This window comes from Synchiropus splendidus, chromosome 6, assembly GCF_027744825.2.
Source record: "Synchiropus splendidus isolate RoL2022-P1 chromosome 6, RoL_Sspl_1.0, whole genome shotgun sequence".
NCBI classification, from domain to species: domain Eukaryota; kingdom Metazoa; phylum Chordata; class Actinopteri; order Syngnathiformes; family Callionymidae; genus Synchiropus; species Synchiropus splendidus.
This window is the reverse complement of record NC_071339.1, coordinates 19,786,533-19,808,569: the sequence shown is the minus strand read 5'-3', so window position 1 is coordinate 19,808,569 and position 22,037 is coordinate 19,786,533. Positions and strand designations below refer to the sequence as shown.

The window sequence follows — 22,037 nt, the reverse complement described above, 5'->3', positions numbered from 1 at the left end:
CAATTTGGATTAGACCCAGATAAACAAGATGGAGGGATGTGAGGTTAGAACCTCTCAGCTGTGACCGTGTCGGAGCGATTCATCTCATCCAAGACGAAAGAAGGGTTTGGCGACGTGTCCAGCGCCACCGCCGACATCAACAGGCTGTAACTTTGTGCTCCCACTCCCAACTGAGCCCTCCTGGACCCTCTGTTTGCTCAAGTCTCACAACACTGTAGCCATGTGTCTTCATCCAGCTCTGTCATCATTCACCTCAAAGTTGAGGAGCCAAACCAGCTTCCACGAGACACAGTTTTTGAACTTTAGGGGGCTTGGTTTCTCTGGTTCCAGCCACAAGCCTTAAGTTGATGACCTGACCCGAGTTAAGACTCACATGGTCCAGTCTGACAGAGGCCAAGTAGATGTCCAAGTACACAAAGAAAATGTATTACGCAGCAAATACTGTAATAAAGTCTTGCTAAAAAAGCAAGGCTACCACTTGGTATGGGTCGACTCCTGGATGGTGCTCGCCACTGCAGACAGAACCGCAAACAACTGCTCTAGGCATCAAAAAGGTGGTCATAATGTTAGTGACTACACTTGTACGTAGACACCGTCAGATCCATAGGGGAGGAAATAAATGCTGGTCTCATATCAACAATTGAAATCCTGCAAGAAATATACTACAAACCAATGCTGACCTCTAGTGGGCAAAAAGCGAGAGGTGCATCTTTTCTGCGCACGGGAACAGAAGACTGTATAGATTTTTAAATAATAATGCTAACACCACTGCTACTAAAAATAATAATAATTCCAGTGAAGTTCAAGAACATATTAAAGACATACTGACTTTTAAAAACAATAGTTCATGAAACAAATAAGATATGAAGTCAGAAAATTGGAATTCATTTATTGCTTCTGTGACTAAGTCTATGACAAACAACGAACACGGTTGTTACAATAATATTTTTGATCAACTTGACAATAACAGAGAGATCATGTGGTAACAGTGACAGAGATAAATCTAACTGGCTGGATGTGAGTTGACATCAACGATCTCATAGTGTCGCGGTAACACATATATATATATAGTACAAAATGGACGTTATAATTAATAATCAACATTTATTACATCACAACAGTAATAAACTGCACATGGTTATGAAGATATTCAATACAACTGACCTTTGATTATTTGCTCCAACAAGTATCAAAGAGATGAACTCGCAAGCTCCATTTGAGGTTCCAGCACGTCATGTGACACTGGCGTGTGACATCACCGAGGAAGAGGAGCTGACCGAGCGCATCATGGGAGCGATCAAGTGTTTGAGACCTGAATGGAGCTGGAGGACAGTGTACGCACAGAGTGTACGCGGGACATGATGATATAAATGATGCAGACAAGTCATTTCAGTACAAAACTTGAGAAACATCTCATCTACTGAAGCAAGTGACGCTCGATGAAAAAATGCCCTTAAGGAGAAGTGACTCTTTGAGGCAAACGACAAAATGGCTGCCAGCTCAGTGACATTATTATCCTTTAGTTTGTACCCTCTTTATACTATTACTTTATACTATCACGAAAAGAATTGATCCTCCTAGCAATATTTCACAGATTTGACTTCACGACTGTGTACTTGTATGATAAAAAAATATTACCAAAGTATAAAATTATTCTCATGCCTGAAACTAAAATGTAAAACTCTAAGTCATTCAAGAACAGAATTGAATGAAATGTTCTGGAAACCAGATCAAATAATGCTCTGGATTACATCTGGCTCAAACCATTTTCATAAAATCAGTTGCACTGCAGTGAACTCTACTGCCACCTGCTGTCCCACTGAGCTAATAGCGATTATCCATTTGAAGAAAGTAGTGAATTATATTAATGAAAAAACATAAGGCACTAATATGGGATGAAAGACTGAGGACAACATGGGTGTAAATGAGCAGCCCGGTGGAGGCTTACGCTCTCTGTGTACTTTTCTGTTGCGTTCTGGTGATGGATACGGCAAATCTTTCACTCAGGGATCATGGATCTGAACTGTCATCGAGCAAACAGTTTCCTTCAAGTCATACGACTACTCTGCATCAAAAGATGATTGTTGCGTTGCTGACATCATTTGACTGAGTTGTTACTGAGAATAGAAAGCACCTTGAATGCAGCATTTTATTAAAAAAAAAAAATCGGGCTCCCCCTCAAATGTCGATCATTTGGGGGAGAAGACAGCGTTTCTCAGCACACGGAGCAGACGTCGGAGGAATGAATGACAGTCGCCCTCCAGAGTAAGAATAAATAAAAAAACAGTGTTTGGTTGGACCATGTGACGTTGGGATTGTCTCTCCGCATCCGCAGCTGCTTCACTTCCTTTCACCAAACCTCAATTGGAGGAAACAACCACGTCCAGTTCTTTGACTCCGTCCTGAGCGGAGGTGAGGCCGCAGCTCGCCGACAGCGGGCTGTCGGTCAGGTGGCTGGCAGACCTGGGCACCGAGGCGGGGGAGGAGGGGGCGTGGGCCAAGCCGGGCTTCTTAGGCGGGATGGGAGGAGGGGTGCCCCGCTCTGCTCTGGGGATAGTCGGGGATCGCACTCCTGCCGGCAGCGCTCCGGCCGCTCGGCCGATGACCGGGGATAAAGGCGCCGCCAGGCTGCGGTAGTCCGTCCCAAAGGGGGAGCTGTTGGAGGCTGCAAGTTTGGGGGCGTTCTGAGCGGTGGTGAAGCGAGACAGGACTTGGGTGACGGTGCTGCGGGCCAGCTGCTTGACCGGACTGGCCTCGGCGACAGAGCCCACAGGCGAGGAGGCGCTCGCAGTGGGCTGGACGGGCTGATGCTCGGGGTCACCCTGGAACCTGTGGCGAGCAGCGTGGAAGCGCTGGTGGATCCCAGCCTGGTACGGAGACTGGAAGCCGTTCGGAGAGGGTTTGGGAGTGGCAGGCGAGGAGACATGACTCTCGTTCCCATTCTGCGGGCAGACCTTCTCAGGCTGGGAGGTGTTCGGACCATCAACCTCTGTAGAAGCGTGGTGACCGTTCAGCCTGGGCTCGGCGGGTTGCAGATGCGCCGGCTTGGGGACCTCTGGCTGGATACTGTCCACCATTTGAGCTGGAGTAACTTTAGTGGCCCACTTCTGAGCCTCCCCCTCCACTGACTGTGGGACACTGTCCTCGCCTGTCCCCTGCTGCAGCTTTGTCTTCAGCGCCTCCAACTGGTCCGGAAGAGAAAAGAAATGAGTGGCGCAGACTTCACACGAAAAGAACAAGGAAAATGAGCGGAAACATACGGAAGAGTGTCATAATTTGTAAATAAAGTAACCACTAAAGTGGATATACTTGTTTCCACTTAAGCAGCATATGCTTCCACATTTATTTTTGTACATGCTTCCATTTTCATTTTCACTTCTACTTCCTGATTCTGGAAGCCCTAGTTCCATAGAAGATGGATGGGATTAAGAGGTGAACAAAAGGACACAATAGGTGCTTGCAGTTTGCTCCACATTGCGATGCTGCGATTCGAACTACTGACCTGTTGTTGCAGCTGACAGCAGAGGGCTTCCTCTTTCTTCAGTCGAGAGCGGAGCTGCTCTCGCTCGGTGTCGAACTCCGCCAGCTGCTCCTCCACCCGGGCCTCCATCCTGAGCGCTCGCCGCCGCTCCTCCTCCAGCTCCTTCCTCAGGGCCTCGCAGCTCTCCTTCTCCTGCAGTGGACGCAGCTGACTCAGCTCTCTGAAGCACATGACTCGTCCCACTCTGTCGTACCTTGTCCAGCTTGCGGTTGACCTCCATCAGCCTGTGCCCCTCCTCCAGAGCTCTGGCGCTCGCCCACTTGCACTCCTTGGCCAAAGCACAGGAGAGCTGCTTGTGTTGAGCCCGCTCTTCTTCCAGCTGCTCGCTCATCCGCCGTTGATCTTTCTCCAAACGCCTGACCTGGCTGCGCTCAAAGTCCAGCTGCAAAGACCGAGACAGTTTGACTCTGAGCAGCTCTGGGAAACTTTCAACAACACCTGTTGCTGCAGACGCTCCCGCTCCTTCTCCAGGATATAGGTGACGTCATCGCCCTCCGCAGTGTCCTCAGCATGCCGCCTCCTCTCCTCCTCGAGATCAGCAATGACCTAACGCAAACAGCAGGGGGAGACAGAGAGTCAGGAACGAAAATAAATCCGTTTTTAATTAGCTGTCTGCAATCATCTCCGTCAAACACCTTCAGGGTAGAAGACTGGAACTGCACACAGCAGGGTGGGGTTCAGTCCCCAGCATTTTGAGGTGCAAATATCAGCACCTCAAATGAGCTCGCAGCTGCCTCTGATTTGTGACTTAAAAATACAACAAAATTCTGGCACAAATTGAATCTCCCAGCGCTGTTAGATCTCATTGAAAGAGTTGGAAATATGTCTGGACACACAGTGAACTGGCAGAAGTGTGAATTAATACCTCTGGGCAATGGTGCTGATTCAAAGTTTCTGAGTGATCTACCAGTCAAGATAACTGACCAAATAAAATATCTGGGAATTACTGTGAGTAAACAGTCAGATTGTTTGTATGATTTAAACTATGTAAAAGTAGTCAACCAACTGCGAAATAATATAGAATACTGGCGAACACTCCCAATGTCAATGATCGGCAGAGTTAATGCTATAAAAATGGTCACATTGCCTAGGTTCCTTCATGTATTTCAAAATGTGCCAATTTTCGTTCCCAAAACATATTTCAAAACTTTGGCTTCAATTATATTGGCTTTTGTTTGGGGTTACAAAACTCATCGAATAGGTAAGAAACATATTTGTAAATCTAAAAAATTAGGCGGCCTGGCTCTTCCTGTATTCCAACACTACTACTGGGCAGCAAACGCTCACGCTCTTATTTATTGGAATAATGCATTTCCTGGTGATGTCAAGGACATAACTCCACCTTGGGTTGCTATTGAGCAAAATCTAATTGGTACTTAAAGCCGAGAAAGAGCTTGGCTTTATTGTTAAAAACTCTTTAAAGCTATGGAAACAAATTAAAAACAACTTTAGGCTGCCTGAAACTTCTAGTTTGGCCCCAATTTGTCATAATCATTTATTCCCTCCCTCAAAACTAGATGCTGTTTTTTTTTGGAGTGGAAGAGAAAAGGACTAGTCACCATTAATGATTTGTATATCGATAATGTTTTTGCATCATTTGCCCAATTACAGCCAAAGTATACACTTCATACATCAGATTTTTTTTCGATACTTACAAATCAGGAGTTTTGTTAAAAATAATATTTCACATTTTGAAGTTCACTCCCCCCTTTGAAGAACTTGAATCGCTTATAATAACCAAACCTTTTACAAGGCACCTGGTATCTTTGTTTGTAAACTTATGTGACTCTTCTATGACACTGAGTACTGAACACCACAGGGCCTTATGGGAAGGTGAAATAGGAACAGAAATAACAGCAGAATGTTGGTCTAAATGCCTATGCAACATCCACTCTTGTTCAGTAAACTCAAGGCACCAGTTGATCCAATATAAGGTAGTACACAGGCTTCATTACTCTAGAGTGAAGCTTCACTCATTTTACCCATCCACATCTCCATTATGTATCAAATGCAAACAGTCTGAGGGAACTATAGGTCATATGTTATTTTTCTGCCCTAAACTCACTAAGTACTGGGAAGAAATATTTCAGATTTACTCTGAGGTTTTGTGTAGAGATTTGTCTCCTAACCCTGGAACAGCCATTTTAGGTAGCTCACAACAAATGGAAGATTTAAATAATTATCAAAGAATGGCAGTTTCATATGGCATGGTTCTGGCAAAAAAGACTATTCTGCAGTACTGGAATAAAGAAGTTCCACCTCGCTCTGATATATGGCAGATGGAATTTTCAAATCGCTTTAGCAGGTAAGACTGAAAAGTCCAGACACCTCTGGACTGTAATGTTCTCTCTGTAATATAATGTACGAACGCTTGAGAGGATCATATTTTATTTATTTTTTTTGTGTGGAGTGCACCCTTTTCTTTTTGTTTTGGGGTTTTTTTTTGTGTGTTTTTGGGGTTTTTTTTTTAGGGGGGGATTTAGTGGGATATGTATGTTCTGTTTTGCATTATTTGCATTATCGAAAATAAAATACTACAAAAAAAAATACAACAAAATCTGTGTGAGTCTTAATTCATGAATTAACTTGTTGAGTTGATGAAAAACAAAAAATAAATGACTTTTAGGCTGTTTAAATGGCCGTAAAAAATACAAGTAATGCAAGTAATATATATATAAATATAAGCAACATCAGTAATTTAAAAAAACAAAACATTTACTTGTACACCAGGCAATAAAAAAGAATCAATGTGTTTAATAAGATAAATATAAACGGTAAAATGTAGCAATTAAATTACAGAACTAAGGTAAAGAATAATCCAGCAAACAGAATATGTATGAGTTAATGCTAAAAACGAAATTTAAAACGGAAACACAGTGCATATTGTCTCATGTAAAAAATCCCAAGTGGATCTAATAATCATTGGGGCAAACTAAACTGGATTCAGAGAAATACGAACACGCTCAAGACATCAAAGAAATATCATGAGGGAACCATCACAAATACTACATATTTATTTGGCTAAAATTCTGAAGACTCTCATCACGCAGTATAGAATTATGTGTATAAAAACACATATTCGGGTCGACCCACCGTTCGGTGTCTGCTCTCAGCCGCCGCCAGCTGGGCCAGCATCTTCTCCTGCATCCTCCTACAGTGGCTCACCACCAGCTTGAGGACGACCAGGGGGTTAGAGGTCGGCGATAAAGAAGTGCCAGCCTCCTTGTTCTGGCCTCCCACGGCTTCTCTGTCTCTTTGCAGGGCCATGAAGGGGTCACTGAGGTTGTACCTTCCATAGCGCTCCTGGATGAACAGCTCTTTGCGCTGAGCCTGCGGACGGGAGAGAAGTGATTCAAATGCTTTAGACTCATTCTAGTACAGACAGGGAGTAGACTAAAAGGTTCAGGATTCCCCAACAAGTTTCAGTCCTTCTCATCTCAAGCCAGAGCTACACCCACTGCTAGTTCCATAGTTTCTTCACTTATGTGCCATCACTCGGAAACAGTTCCATCGCTATCAAGCAAGAATTGGACCACTGAACTGATTGGTTCTGGACAAAATTTGAGGACGCAGCTGGTGAGGAAAGCCTGTAGGGGTTGTGTTCACATGGATCTGAGCATCACCATAAGTCATTAAAAGGCTGCTTTGGTCTGCCATGGTTTATGAAGAGCGGAGCAGTGAGGCAAAACTCCCCATCCTCTGGACCATCTGCATTCCACCTCTTGCTATTTATGGTCGGGGAAGCTTCGGGGAGCGACCGAAAATACAAGATCATAGCTCCAAGTTTTCTTCGTAGGAAATTCATTTTGGAAAAGCCAGTGCAGATGATTCAGGACAACTATGCGGTGAGGAGTGTGAAGTGTGTGACAAACTGAAGAGAAAATGTCGATCCTTCTGCCCAACAGAAGTTTGGTCCTTGTCACTGAAACATTTACCACCACGATAAGAAACAAAAAGACAATGCAGGAAAGCAACCTCCGGCTGGTCTCCGAGAGACGCCCTGTCTTAACTCCACCAATTTGAATGTGATGTAAAGAAGATCCACACACACAAGCCGCCACCATGTTCTTTCACAGATCAAATCTTCACAAGAGTCTCATTTCACTGGCCAAGATTCTGTGATACAATGAGGACGAGCTACTGATTTGGGCTTTAAAGAGTTTGATTTGACTTGGCCGTCAGCTTCCAAAGCATCAAATAGACCAACCGTTTCTGGAGGCATATTGGGTGCGACATCATTTCCCAACCGGGATGATGGCAGAGAAAAACTATGCGGTCATTCGATCAGGGATTATTTAGGTAAATAGGAATAATCTAACGCCAAATCTGGGGTTGTAGCCTGGACGTTGGGCTGTTCCAGTCTGAAGTACGGGACAACCATTTGAGGGTGACATTGTAAAGCTGGAGAAACAGCGTGAGCATCCTGAACAAAGCAGGGAGGACAGAGAGGCAGAGGGCCTCCGTGAGGAGTCGACTCGGGTCCAGACGTTCGCAGCACTGTTGCACAGTTTAACCTCACTTTGACGGTAAATGCAGCTGTTGAAATTTGGGGGGGCTTCAGGTAGGAGGGACAGCCACTTCAAAAAAATCCTGGCTGACACTCATCTATATACTCATTTTTTAATTGTATAAAAAACAGTAGGTAATTGAACACTCCTACATATTCAGTAAAAAGAAAGGAAGTGCCAGCAGGAGAAAAGAGCCACAGATGGCGCAAGCATGTCTGTCCACAGCTGGACGGCTGGTATGCAGCCAAGACAGAACCTGCTCTTTGTTTAACTCTTGATGTGCGGTCGCTGACGGCAGATCGATTCTTCAGAAGCGCTCGGCCCTCGGGCGAAGAAAAGGAGCCTTGGTGTGAGAGAGGAGAGGAGGTCTGCTTCAAAGCTGATGGGGCGACTTGTCCAGTTTTAACAAAAGAGGATGAAGAGATTAGAGAGAACAGGATCCAGTGTTGACCAGGCTCTCGGTGGCTGATAGCAGATTACGTGATACCTTTCAAGAGTGCAGCGACTGGAAAAGCAATCTGTGCTGATTCCTCCCTCAGACAGGCCTGAGTGACAACAGTCAGCAAGAATTTAAAAAAAAGTGTAGAAGACAAAATACAATTTCTTTTAAAATAGTTTACACTGAAAGCTATGAGCCTATCGTGGTCACACTGAGCAGGGGGTGTTGGGCGTTCCAGCTCACGCTGCTGTCATTTGATCTGGTCCTGAGAGGGCGCCGTGGAGGAGGATCACACAGGGTGAAACAGGAAAAGCACAGCGCTTAAGAGAGTAAAGAAAAATGTCTTCGGCCCGGACTTCATCAAAGGCTGGTGTCCACTCAACATCCTGCGGCCAGCCGGGGTGACGCGCTCTGATGGAAGATCTAAGACTAAAAATGATCTGCTCAGGGACGTTTTCAGCAAATTTGTTCTTTTTTCGGTTCACTTTTGGAGAAGTGTGAGCGCAGACGCGGCACACTGGCTCGACCCACTGACTCTTGTCACCAGTGATTCAGTGGGAGATTAGAGCAGCTAAGTTTCCATTCTAGTCAGGGTCACCTGAGGTCGTTGACTGGAGCTCATCACAGCATGACAAACGCAAGGCTGGCTGGCAACACCTGGTCCTCGTGGAATCAGATACGTCCCATGATGCAACGCAACAGTTGAAGCTCTTATAAACGCGACAGAAGCTGAAGTTAGTTGAAGACAAGGGTAAATAAGGAAGTCAACTTTTGGACATTGTAAATGACTAGATATCACGCAGTCACACAACACATTGTTACATTGAAGGACAGGATGTTGTCTGGGGCAACGCTATAACTGTTTCCTTTCATCATCTAACTTCACAGTTCCTTCCAAAAAACAGGATAAGTAAGACACAAAGACGCTGGTTTCTGAGATCTTCGTAGCGAGAGCTTCAACACAAAGAGCGACTGTTGGCAGAAGAAAGGAAGGATTGATGGATTGTGTTGGAAGACAAGGAGGCTCAAAGAGCTGAGAGAAAGAATGTCATTTATTTATAACAGTCTAGTTGAGTTTTTTTCCCCCAATGAACAAGCAGGATTTCCGCCATATATAAACTAATGTGGTGCACCGCCACACCATCAGAACAATGAAATCTCACGTGATCGTATTTAAACAAAGTGGAAACAAGCGGATAACACATACCATATAATGGAGGTGCACATGAACAGGATGGTTTTCGCCATGTTATTTGAAGGAAAATGGTGAAAAAAAACACTATAATGACTGAAGTCTGCTGCTCGTTCAACACAAGTCGTGCATTCTGGCCGGACATATGAAGAGACGGAGCGTGTGAGGACGGCTTGTGTTGGAGGCAGATTTAATTCTCATGATTAAAAAAATAGCCTTTTTACTGTCACCAATTCAGTGAATGACAAAAGGTTCCCCAGGGTTCCAGAATGTCAACTTCAAGTTCCACTAAAAAACATAGTTTCAGAGTAACACTGTATAGCACGAGATCAACAGGCATTAGCTTGGACACAGTTCGCAGGCCATTTTCTTTTCTTTTTACGATATAAATGTAGACAAAAAAAACATGCAACTGTATTTAAACAGTCACAGTGGAGCCTGATCCTCAACTATGCAGAAAATGTAAGTTACCGTGATATTAGATGCTTGAAATTAGTTATTGGAATATACTAGGGTATATATATATATATATATATATATATATATATATATATATATATGAAAAAAATATGGGAAGACCTTTGGCAAAAAACAGACAGATAAAAAGTATTGAAGCATTGACACCTAAGTAATAAATAATTTATATATAGAATTTAAATAGTAATGATAGTTTTCTGTTGATGGCATGAGGGTGGGTGGCACAATAACTGCCAAAAAGTGGCACGTGGCCCCCAGACTGAGCTTTGACCACGTCCGCACTAGCCTCACAAAAAGAATATAAGGATAAACTTTCCAAGAACATCCAGTATTCTGGGCCGTTTAATTGAAAGTTTCCAATCACAGCCATACATACGTAGTGGACTTTCCAAGTCAAGGTTTCTGGCTTAGTTCGGCTTCGTGAGACAAACACAAGCCTAGCCAGAAACACGCTTCCTTCAGAAAACCACTGAGTTTAAAGAGAGAAGTGAACAGCTGCAGAAAGTGAGTCAGCAAGAGGAAGAAACGCAGCGGATATTTGGAATGCTCTGACGTCTAAGTCTGAGTGTGGATGCATGTTGACAAACGCTGATGAGTGCTGTGATTCCAGTCACTGAAGATGTGCTCAACTGACCGTTTGGACTAACTGTTGCTTGATTGGGAAATATAATTCAGAAGCAGCCAACTGAGGAACTTCTCCGCGCTGATTCATTCACTGATCCTGAGAGGTCCAGTTAGTATCCAACTGCCGTCTGTCTGTTCTGAAGGCTAACAGCTTGAGCAAGAGCTCATAAACTCACAAGCCAGAATGGACATAAACTACATCCACCTCATCCTCTGCTTTTTACAATAAATGAATGCAGTCAAACAACATGTCTCTGATGGTTCAGCTCCTGAACCAACATGACACCATTTTGAGGATCTACCGAGCTAAAATGAATGAAAAGACAAAAACCTTATTCCAAATAGCAATAGCACCAAGTACCGCCTGGTCTCCATTGAAATGGACCCAGGTGTGAACCTAAGCCAGAGACCAACAAGGACCCCTGACCAGAATCTACAGGATGGAGCTTGTAGTTCAGTTACAGGCTTTTCAGAAGCTCCACATTCACGTTGCTCATTCACATTCACAGCAAAACTTACTGTTAGTTCTGAATGGAAAGTAACAACGCATGTGTTTGCCACTACTACAATAGCTCAGAGTGCAAGTGTTTACGTCTTCTTGAGAAATGTTGCCCTTGGGAACCTGCAGAATCTAAATAGTGCGATGAGAAATTGGCACCAGAAACACCTGAATATAAAAAAAGTACTTCTCAATTACAAAAGAAACAAAAAAAACTACGCAATACAAGTCGTCAGTAAAACAGACCTTTCTTAGCATCTTACTTCAGAAAAATACCGTAGCCCTATTCGAGAGTAAACAAGGCTTTGAGTGTCCATCCGTAGCAATATCTCGTGTTCACATGCATTATGAATAGAGCTGAAGCGATACACTAATCTCATGATATCTTACACGATATTCAGCTGCCGGTACGATGCGTATCACGACATTCAGCCATCAACATGATTTGATGCAATGTGACGCACCTACATAAATTTTCTGAAGGATTCAAAGAGGCACCGATGTCGGGAACTTGTGCGAACAAGTTTTTGGACAGAGTTGTGCCGTAACTTCTAGACTTCCTGAGTCTGAGGAGTTACCTGGTGGTGACGTTTGAGATGCCTTCTGAGGTTTGTCATACTGCCACTGTGCTTGACGTTTGAGTGACAGAGACTCACCCTGGTCATGGACTGTTTGTTCCTCTTCCCTCTGGCAGGAGGCTACGGTCCATCCAGACCAGAACCTCCCGTCACAGGAACAGCTTCTTCCCCTCAGCCGTCAGACTGTTGAATTCGTTTATTACACTAACACTGCATGAAAGATTCTATTATCGTATGATGAAACTCAGTATTTGTAAAGCTAATGGATGCTAGGAGCTGAAATCAATTTGAAAAGTATATAGTAGAGCCAACTCATCGCAAAGCTGGGAAATACCTGGAACTGAACGAAAAGGGATTTTTTAAAAGTTTCATACAATGCTTCTTTTCTTTCTTTTCGCAGCTCCGGCTGGAAGGGCCGTCATACTGCTCTCTGTCTCCACTTAAGGCCAATGTTTATTTGTTCACTCCTACTCTCGCTGGCGTTGAGTCATCAGGCGGTCTGCGCTCAAACTCCTCTCGCCTTAGATGGTTAGGTCCCAGGAGAGATGGAGGAATGTGGTCTAGACACACACAAACACTCTGCTTCTCTTTCACGGATGACTACAGTCTTCTCTTGTGAAATTCAACCAAGGTAATCACATGATCGACTGTTACGAGGTCCCCAGACATGGTATGTTGGTAGCAAAATGCGCACTCCTCTGCTGGAGCGGCATCAGATCTTCCACCTGCTGAAGAGCTGAAGAGAAAAAAAAAGCCGGCAAATCCTTTAATTGACATTCAGTGATAATCCTGCTAAAGTGAAACTTGGTGGAGTTGGAACCAGCTGCTCTGTGTCTGTGTTTGCTGAGTAGCAGCCATTTCTAAGTGAGTTCATGTTCAAGTTCACTGGAATCCATTTGCTCACTGGAGCTTTTAGGATTTCGGCTGTTATGAGACAAAAAGCTTCACAAGGTTCCACCGTCTCCCACAGGCACAGACACTCATTATAATCTGCTTACAGTCACAGAGAAAAAGATTTGCTTCAGACCGAAGCAGGAAATTGCTTTAATTTGCAGTAACATTTTCAACAAGTGACGTGAAATTGTTTTGGCCGTTCTTATGTTAGCGAGAGATTACAAGTGTCGTGGGAGTTGTCCTTAGGACAACATCTCATGTGAGGAATAGACTTTACGCTAAACCTGTCATGAGGTTCCATGTTCTCCCTGTGGGTTCCCTCTGAGCACTCTGGTTTCCTCCCACAGTCCAGAGACACATAGAAGCTAACCGACGGCGCTAAAGCAAGTGACGCCCTGTGTCTATGGACTTATACAGGGCTTCCTCCGCATCTCGCCAAAAGTAGCTGCGCCTGCCGTATTAGCAATATGTGGTCAAAGTTAGATCCACAACCACTCTCGCTTCATGGTCATCTTATGCTATTTCACAAAAACAACACAAGCAGTTTATTTTGAAGGATAAATATAAATTGTAACATACAAACAACAGGCTTTCTCCTAGTCATAATAACAAATGGTAGTAAATAGCACTGGCTGCTTTTAGCTAAAATTAAAATCCCAATTATTTTTCCCAGAAAACTGACTTTCGATTTAATTTGATGTTTGGGCACTGGCACTAAGGCCGCAGAATCACCGCCTGGTCAAAGTGTTCCTATGAAAGTTGCTCAATGTTTACTGCTGTGTTTATAATCCTGCTGTTTGGACAACAACAAGCAGAGTTAGTGTTATTTTATGCTTGGGTCTGCCATAAAAAGCGGCGAATTCTGGCTCCAGGTGCGGCTGGGTGGCTTGACCACGAGATTGAATTGATAGAGTGCTGTGTGCTTGTGTAGCCCGTCACGCAAAACACTGTTCCCACTGCAGCTTATTTTTATTTATTAGCCGCTGGAACAAGTTTGTCACGTTGCGTGATTCGTAGTAACTACAACCTGCTCCACTTATGACCACGGCCAATGTCTGGCACCGCAGCACGTAGCAGCCCGGCAAGGCGTACAACAGTTACGGCAGCATCTCACTCTCACACAGCCATCTACCACTACAATAGCACCTATAAACCTCGCGTTGGCTATTTTACGTCCAATCTGACTTACGACCGGTTGGTCGGAACTGATCCCGGTCATAAGTCGGATGTAACTTGTAACAGACACACATCAGGGAGTAGTTTGCTCCTCTTCTGAAATGGCGAAGCCGAACCATTTAGAGACAACTGACTTTGCCAGTCAGCATTTTTAACAACAAAATAATTTATCATGATGCCCTCAGAAGCTGACCGGCCAACGTTGTTTATTTTTCTCAAATTGGTCTCTGACAAGGGGCAAGAGGATGCAACTACGGCAGTGTGCTAGACAGTGAGCACACGCAGATAAGATCTATTTCACGTTTTTCCATATCATCCAAATCAATAATCTCAATTTCGATTTAAAAAAAAATTCACTGCTAGGCCCTTGCAGCAAAGAAACTCTGGTTACTGTGGAGAAATTGCAACACAGGCTTGGTAAAAACCTATTTTGTAAAGGCGTGTAGTGTTGTCTTACTCAACCCCCAGTGCATCACTATATTTATGAGTGAAAAAAGACCCCGTCTTATATGCTATTGGTTTGTTCAATACTATACCATTCAAATCTTTTGTTGGAACAGATGATTCTTTTTCGATTTTCATTTTCGTTTGGTGTCACTGTACCTTCAGAGCCTCGATGACCAGGTCGCGGGCCTCCAGCTCTCCTTCCAGAATGCTGAAGAGCATCAGCAACTCTGGTTTAGACAAACTCTCCATGTTCAGGTTGGACTGTTGGAAGAAGAAGAGAGAAAGAAAATGAGGTGGGTTGTTCTTTACATGCAGCATTAGACAGTTAACAAGATTTGTACGGGCTACAAGCCACCTTTAAGTAGTAGTAAGTAAGCGATTGGCTGCAGTACTTTTCTTTTCAGTACAAAATTGCCATTAGCCTCGTGTGTAGCTTTACATGTCGGACCAGCATAAAGATTGAGTGACATCTTCATGTTCATATCTCAATATAGAGACCACACATATCTATACTACAGTGCAACAGACGAAGGCAGATAGTCAGCTACCCACTAAGACTGTCGAATGTGCCAAATAAACATTGTCGTGGCTCGGCTCTCGGGCATTCCCACAAAAGATGACGTCTGATTTGCTTAGATTTTTCCAGTTACAGTAAAAACAAAATGGCAGAACCCATCTGTTGCAACTCACTGTGACTCACGTCTAGTCACTGTTGGTGTTTGGGGTGTAATACATACACAAAAATAGGCACATTCACAAGTAAGTGTGAGTGAACACGTTATTACACGTTATGAACTAAGAGAAAAAGAAATATGCAAATATACTTCTAACATTAAATACGTAATAGAATGTAGAACAGATAAAACTATGTTAAACATGAACATGGAAACCATAAATTCTTTTTATACTAAGTTAAATGCTCCACTGAGTCAGTGACTTCGTATCTTTTGCGATGACAGATAAGCAGCACCCCTTGGGCAAACTTCCAAATGTTTCTCCTACATTTATTGTGTATATATATTACTAAACCCCAAACATCAATGGAGAGTTGCAACAGGTTTCTGTTGTTCTTTGACCGTAAATGAAAACAATAAATGTAGCACACGTCATCAGTCCAGTTCAGTAGCTCTGACCCCAAAAATCTGAAAGTCAAGACAAGAATTTATCAATACTGTCTGTCAGTGGACAAGGGGCATCAATATTTTTTAGCATCATTCATTTTACATTTTTCATTAAAACAAAAACGATAATACAACTAAACTTGTACTGTATTTGAAACATTGCACCATTCCTTTCTGTTACAATTATTCTGTTTGATGCAATATTATTTCATACATTGGTTTGTTAAAAAAGGAAATGTACTTTTGTTTGTGCAGTGAATTTGCCCAGGACAGATTCTCAAAAATATCAGCAACTGATGTAGTGCGACCAGCAAATATTCAAAACAACTATAGCTTTCTGACTGTTGGAACATTTTTCACTTCCTAGAACCTTCTCAGGATCTATTACAGGTCTTAGAATGATCCTCTCCACAGGAAGGTTCAGAATCCATGCTTAGGAATGCACCCATTCACATTTTTGGACTTCCAATCAGATCCCGATACTTGAACAAGGATGGATATCAGAGCTCAGTTTGCTGTTTCTTCTCATTATCCAAACAAATTTGCGACTCTGAAGGTGTCACATTGGCATTTGATATTTAAATTAAATGTAATTTTTTTTAAATTCAACATTAAAATTTATATTAAATCCAAGACAGACATATGTAGAAAGTGAATGGATACAGGACGCTGTTTCATTTGATCCGCAAAGCATCATACACTCGCACTGGGAGCATAAACAAATCAATTTTGCGACTGACAAGTGATGTATAACGTCTGAAGTCCAACATCGGAGATATATCATCGGAGATATATGATTAACTTAAGGACACACACTGCGTTTGCGAATCAAAAACATCCAATGGGCTGTTCCTTTAAATGCCGCGACGCCTCGCATAACTGTCTCATGCTCCCGTTATGTTTCACCTACGAACATGTTTTGCAACTTTATTTACATGCACTTTGGGTTCCAACTAACTCATCAATTCCACACAACCCAGAACTGAAACGAGAGAGTTTTTGCTCTGGGTTCATTCTGCTAAACGCTCGCATGCTAAATGGCTAAATGTTTTCACCTTAAGTCTCTGTGAGCTCAAAATGTGGAATGGACATTCTAAGGCACTGCTCTTTCCAGTTTGCAGTGAACTTGCAGAGCAGCTGACTGTGAAGAGATTTCGGCTGATAACATGAAGCTCAGACTTGGATCGGCAATTCCCGATCTGTCAAAAACGTTGGTATCGAAGCCCAATGCCGACACTTGGATTGGTCCCATCCCTAGCTTCCGTGACAGGAGAGTAGGGAGGTGACGTAACCCTCTGTGACAATGATGCATCACTGAGCACAGTGAGACTCAAACCGCACACACACAACTTCTTATAGTATTTACTTGAGAGTCCATCCACAATTGCCGAGTTAAACACAACAGAAGTGTCAAGTTTGTGCCTACTAGAGAGTAACTTCATTCAGGTCCATAACTACCTGAGATATTAATATCGCTCCACAATTCTTCATATTCAGATTCTTCCAAAGCGAAACTGTAAACAATAAAAGAGCTTTACAAAACCAGCTGAGGTCCCGATGCCGTGGCCCTCTGAGCAAGTATCATTCATAAGAGGGCTAGAAATATGATGTGGTCTCTTTGTAGAGTCTCCGGACTGCCGTGGCACAGCTGTGTTGATTCTGCAGACAAGCCCTGCGGAGTCCGCACCACAAACATTCAACTAAGCTTGCACCAAGTGAACATATGCAGGCGCTTTGAAAGACGATCAAAGCAGCAGATATTATTACACCAACAGCTTCCTGTATTTCGGCTGCGCATCGTGCCGGGGGGCCGGCAGCGAAAAGCAGATGAGTTAATCACAGAAAGGGTCAGAGAAAACCCTGTGATGTGGTTTCTGAAGAGCTATTTCTCATGCCTCTGAGTGACAGACTGCTCAGGTCCACTTGAGCTTCCATTCATTCAACAGAGCGAGCACTGTGTGGTCGCCGTAACTTTCCACATCATCAAGTTGTCGGGAGCAGGCGGGCTGCCGTCCAAATGCACTGGTTACGTAAGAAGAGGCAGCAGCGTCTCATATCTGAGATGGAAGCTTTACAACTCTTCAGACCATACAGATATCAAGCCTCCACTCATATTGTGAAGAGCTTTGCTCTGGACCTTTTTTTGTTTTTCGGAAATACAGCAAAATCTAATGGAGAAAACAAGAATCAATAACTGTGGTGGCGCATGGCAACAACCAAATTCCCTCTAGTTTGCGCTTGTGCTACTAGAGAGAATGCAAAGTGGCAAACTGAGCCACCAGTGAAGTTGGCTCTGCCTTACTTGTGTTAGTACCGTCACAGACTGTGTTATGTCAGTTTTAATTGGGGGTTAAACTATGACTGTGCGAGACGGTGAGTGAGAACAAGAGAGCGTGTATGAGCTCTCTGAGATATTTGTAGCTCTGTGTCATCTTACGAAAGAAGTGTCCAAAATGATTGTTGTCAACATATATTATTTACATTTTTCCAATTGCTTTGATATTTATTTTTCCAAACAGAAACATTTAAATGTAAGTCCAGTTCTTTTTACTGTCTTACTGCTACAACTTGTGCAAAGCGCGACTTGTTAATAGCAGCTCAACCTGTTTGTTGGACATCTGCTTCCAAGATCAGGCTGATACACTAGCGAGCAAGTGTACATCGCTCAAGCCTCTTAATGCGCACGCACGGTGACCTCTGTTCATCTGTAGCTGATGCATTACTAGGCCACCAACAGACTTGTCATGTGTCCTACATCCTAGTCAATCGTTTTCAGTGGGTTTGTGTGGAAATGGTTCTATTTTTACTGGTCATTTGAAAACGATCGGAAAAGATGCATCCACAGTGGACAGGCCACCCTGATGTTCCCTGTTTTGCTTCCATGTCATACGAACAAAGAACTGGAAATAAGCAGAAGAACAATATGACTCAACATGCACTGTTTTCACCTGCGTGTCCGCAGCTCCGCCCACAGAGTCGATCTCCTGGAGGAGCGGACACGAGAAGCAGCAGCTGAGACCGGCAGTGGTGTCGGAACTTGGGACACACAGGCGAGCGTGAGCGCTTTAATGTAAATAAAAGAGTTTATGATTTATGGGAACATTGCCGGGTTTGTTTCACGAGTCAGTTACAATCAAAACAAGTTTGGAAGTGATCCTCATACATTGCAAACCAGTGCGTCTTATGTATGAACAAGATCCATTTTCCTGGGTGCGGCTAATATTCCAGTGCACTCTGTAGACAGGACTTTACGGTAACTCTAAATTATGACTGCTTTGAATTACATATCTGCAGCATCCTCTCACGAAGACCACACAGAGTCTCTTCAGTTCAGCGCGGCACTGAACGTGGTCTGTGGTTGGACCACATGCTAATTAAACTGCAGAGTACACATCTTCCTCGGTCGAGGTTTGCAGCCCATCTGACTAATTTAACCGGCCGTAGCACTCCAGAGGCGAAGAGTGTGTGCTGTGTTTGGAAGAAGGCTGCATGGGACTTCATGAATCACCGCTCTGTTTAGACATTCGTAATCGTTAAACACATGATAGTGAGAGCGTGTAAACTTTGTACCTGCAGTACAAATATTCCCACACGTTCTATCGTCCTCGCTTCCGGTGACGGAAGGCTCTGCTTCCATAAGCCTTTTATCCCTGGTTGTTTTAAGCCCGGGCGCAGCCATGACACTTGCGTGCGACATTGTAAACCCATTAAATACACACAAAGTTTTACGGCAACAGCTTATCTGGGATACATTAGACCCCAAGTCTCAACTCATCCGCCATCAGTGGAGTGTATTGGTCCCCAGCCATGTCAGGAAGAGAGGAACAACCAGCAAGTCCACACCTCACTCTTATTCCTACCGAAAATAGTTAAGAGGATATATCTGTCCTTGTTGACCAGGGACGACTGAAACTGCACAACAACATGAGTGAACACACGCCGTCATGGAGTATTATGGAGTACTACACTGGAGCATTATGTCAATCACATGAAAGTCAGCGTTGACCACACATGACTGTCTGAGACCCTGCTGTAGTGGAATTCCTCACACCAAGTTAAAATCCATGTTTTTTAGAAATGGGAGGAAACCAGTACTAGAAATAATGAATCACAGAAGTTCCACAATTCGGAAACAAAGGTGGAAAAATGACAAATACATAAAAAATAAAACATTCCTAGACATTAAAATCTAGCATAAATACACATTTGTAATAATAATAATAATAATAAAATAATAACTAATAGTGATTTTTGTTTTTCAAATGTAAGATAAGTTCCTATTTTTAATCTATTGACAGCCCTAATTTGTAGGGTATTTTTTATGCCTCAGGGACGTAAATTTTAATTTGAAGGCAATACAAAATCAAATCTACTATCGAATTATATTTATTTAATTTGTGGTTCTGTTTTTCCGGTAAATAAAAATGTTTTTAGTGCCTTTTAAATGCTCGCCATTTTATGTCGCAACAGTATTGTGTATATACATATATAAGGAACATATATAAGGAAAATTAATTGCCGTTTACGACACCCACACACCCACGAACTCAGACGCAGTATGAAAACAAGACACTTAAATCACTGCACCAAATTTGAGCACTACCAAAAGGCCATCAGAGCAAAAGCTAAGCTAACCGGAGAGAATCGTCTGCAAAACCACTGCTAATAGAAGACCGGAACTTTCAGCAGCTAAAAGCACACCTGGACCCCAGATACTATCTGAACATGTCGATGAAAAGATTGGTGGTCTGTTAGCTAATATGCCAATATTTGGGTATTTAACAAGTGATGAGTGAAGTTTACTGTGGGTTTGATCTGTTCATTGTTCACTGAAAAAAGAATAAAGAATAAAGCGTATTTATTTTACTTTAAACATGTTTATTTAGTATTTATTCACTTTAAAAGTTGCAATGTTTTCTATCCAGCGTCGTTCAGTATTATTGCTATTTAGTAGGTTTGTGAAGTTAATCTAACAGAAATGACTTTTAAGGGTGATTTCGTTCAGGAAAAAAATGAAGAAAATACAATCGACAAAAATCGGAATCAGCCTAAAAGACTGCCATCGTAGTACCCCAAGAAAAGTAGAGTAGAGTATTGAACATGGTCCTAAGTATCATTATCAAGTTTGTAATTTTGGTATTTTTGGTTTTGTGGCAGCCCTAATCATAAATTACCCACAAACCTGTCTTGAAATGAAAACATGCCTTACAAAACATAACCAAATGACAATATGTGTAAACAAATGACCTGTCTCCTTCAGTCATGTCCTCATTTATCACATCCATTAGAAGCTTTCTCTTGACCTTTCACCTGCGACAGGTTCACCACCTCTCTCCTCTTCACATGTTCATATCATCAAGTCTCACTAACTTCTCCAAACTTCTCAGTATGAGCTGTCACTCCGATCCTCCTCTTCCAAGTTGCCCCCAATGAAATGTCCACCACCTTTATTTTGCCGGTTCTGCTGAGGTTTCTGCCCTCCATTTTGCACAAGTGTTCTCTTGCAAGTAACAAAAAAGGTATCGTACTGGATGATAAATCAACAACTCTATCTTCAAGTCGATTCCCCTTATCGTACCTGCAGCCTCGAAGTTCTCCAAACTCGAGAGGATGTGGGTCACTTGAGGGGAAGATCGTAAGCCTGCTTGGTTCTGTGATTTGCTTATAATGGATCACCAGATGCACCGTGTCCAAATTGGATTGGGTTCCGCAACCTAATTAAAAAGTTCCTCTGTCATGCTTTGGAATTAAACGCGCAAACTGTTCTTTAAAACACCAACTAATGACACGGTTATTCCAGTATCTGGAGCAACGGACCGCAACACGTTGAGCTTTAGCAGCCAGAGACACGCTTAAGATAACTTGTGAATCCAAGAACCATGGGAAGTAAAAACAGATCAGGACAACAAAAGAAAAAAAAAAGAACAATTAGAAAAGTGAAGCGACTTCACTTCTAAAACTACTTCACCCGAGACGTGGAGAAACCAAGTGTCCACACGCGTCAGCGGGAATCTTAGACGGGTGTTCTCACCTTCATTTGGTGTCTTTACAGAGTCCAACATAAACTTTTCCAGAGGGGAAAGATTCGCGCTGACTTGATTTGCGTCCTTTTCAATCTCCGAAGCAGCGGAACTCAAAGCTGCGGAGCACTTCCTGAAGGACGGGTATGCGGGCCAATCAGAACGAGGCTCGGGCGGAAGGCCAGCCAATCATAAATGAGCTTTCTGGGTACGTCACCGGTGCTGTTCCCGCCTGCAGGATTAGTTTGGAGTCTTTGTTTGGTGATGTTCGAGCAGCAGCAGCTCAGAAGCGACTCTCTCCGACCAACATGGTCAACTGTTCTAGTCATTCATCGTTTTTGTTTGTTATTTTGGAGTGTACGTATTTTGTGACGAAATCGCGTGTTATTATTTTGTGAGCCACAACATGTTCCTCTGTCATGGGATGAAAACACACAGTGGTTGTGATATCTGTTTTAAGTGACCTTAAACAACGACCTTTTTTTATTTTACGTGTTTATTTTGTCAAGTCAAAGACATTC

General features: G+C 43.1%; 1 protein-coding gene across 2 annotated transcripts; it reads right to left on the bottom strand.

Annotated features, from left to right (window-relative positions):
* Window positions 1-881: 881 nt before the first annotated feature.
* On the bottom strand, window positions 882-21,629 carry cttnbp2nla (CTTNBP2 N-terminal like a). Of its 2 annotated transcripts, XM_053868977.1 has the most exons (7): window positions 21,528-21,629; window positions 14,532-14,636; window positions 6,635-6,871; window positions 3,980-4,087; window positions 3,735-3,923; window positions 3,503-3,673; window positions 882-3,185 (listed from the first exon to the last, which is right to left on the bottom strand). In XM_053868977.1, the coding sequence occupies exons 1-7, from the start codon at window positions 21,531-21,533 to the stop codon at window positions 2,361-2,363; spliced, it is 1,641 nt and encodes a 546-aa protein (XP_053724952.1). In that variant the 5' UTR covers window positions 21,534-21,629; the 3' UTR covers window positions 882-2,360. The 2 variants fall into 2 exon arrangements, with proteins under 2 accessions (XP_053724952.1, XP_053724953.1); XM_053868978.1 differs by lacking the exon at window positions 21,528-21,629 and having other exon boundaries at window positions 14,465-14,582.
* Window positions 21,630-22,037: the final 408 nt, after the last annotated feature.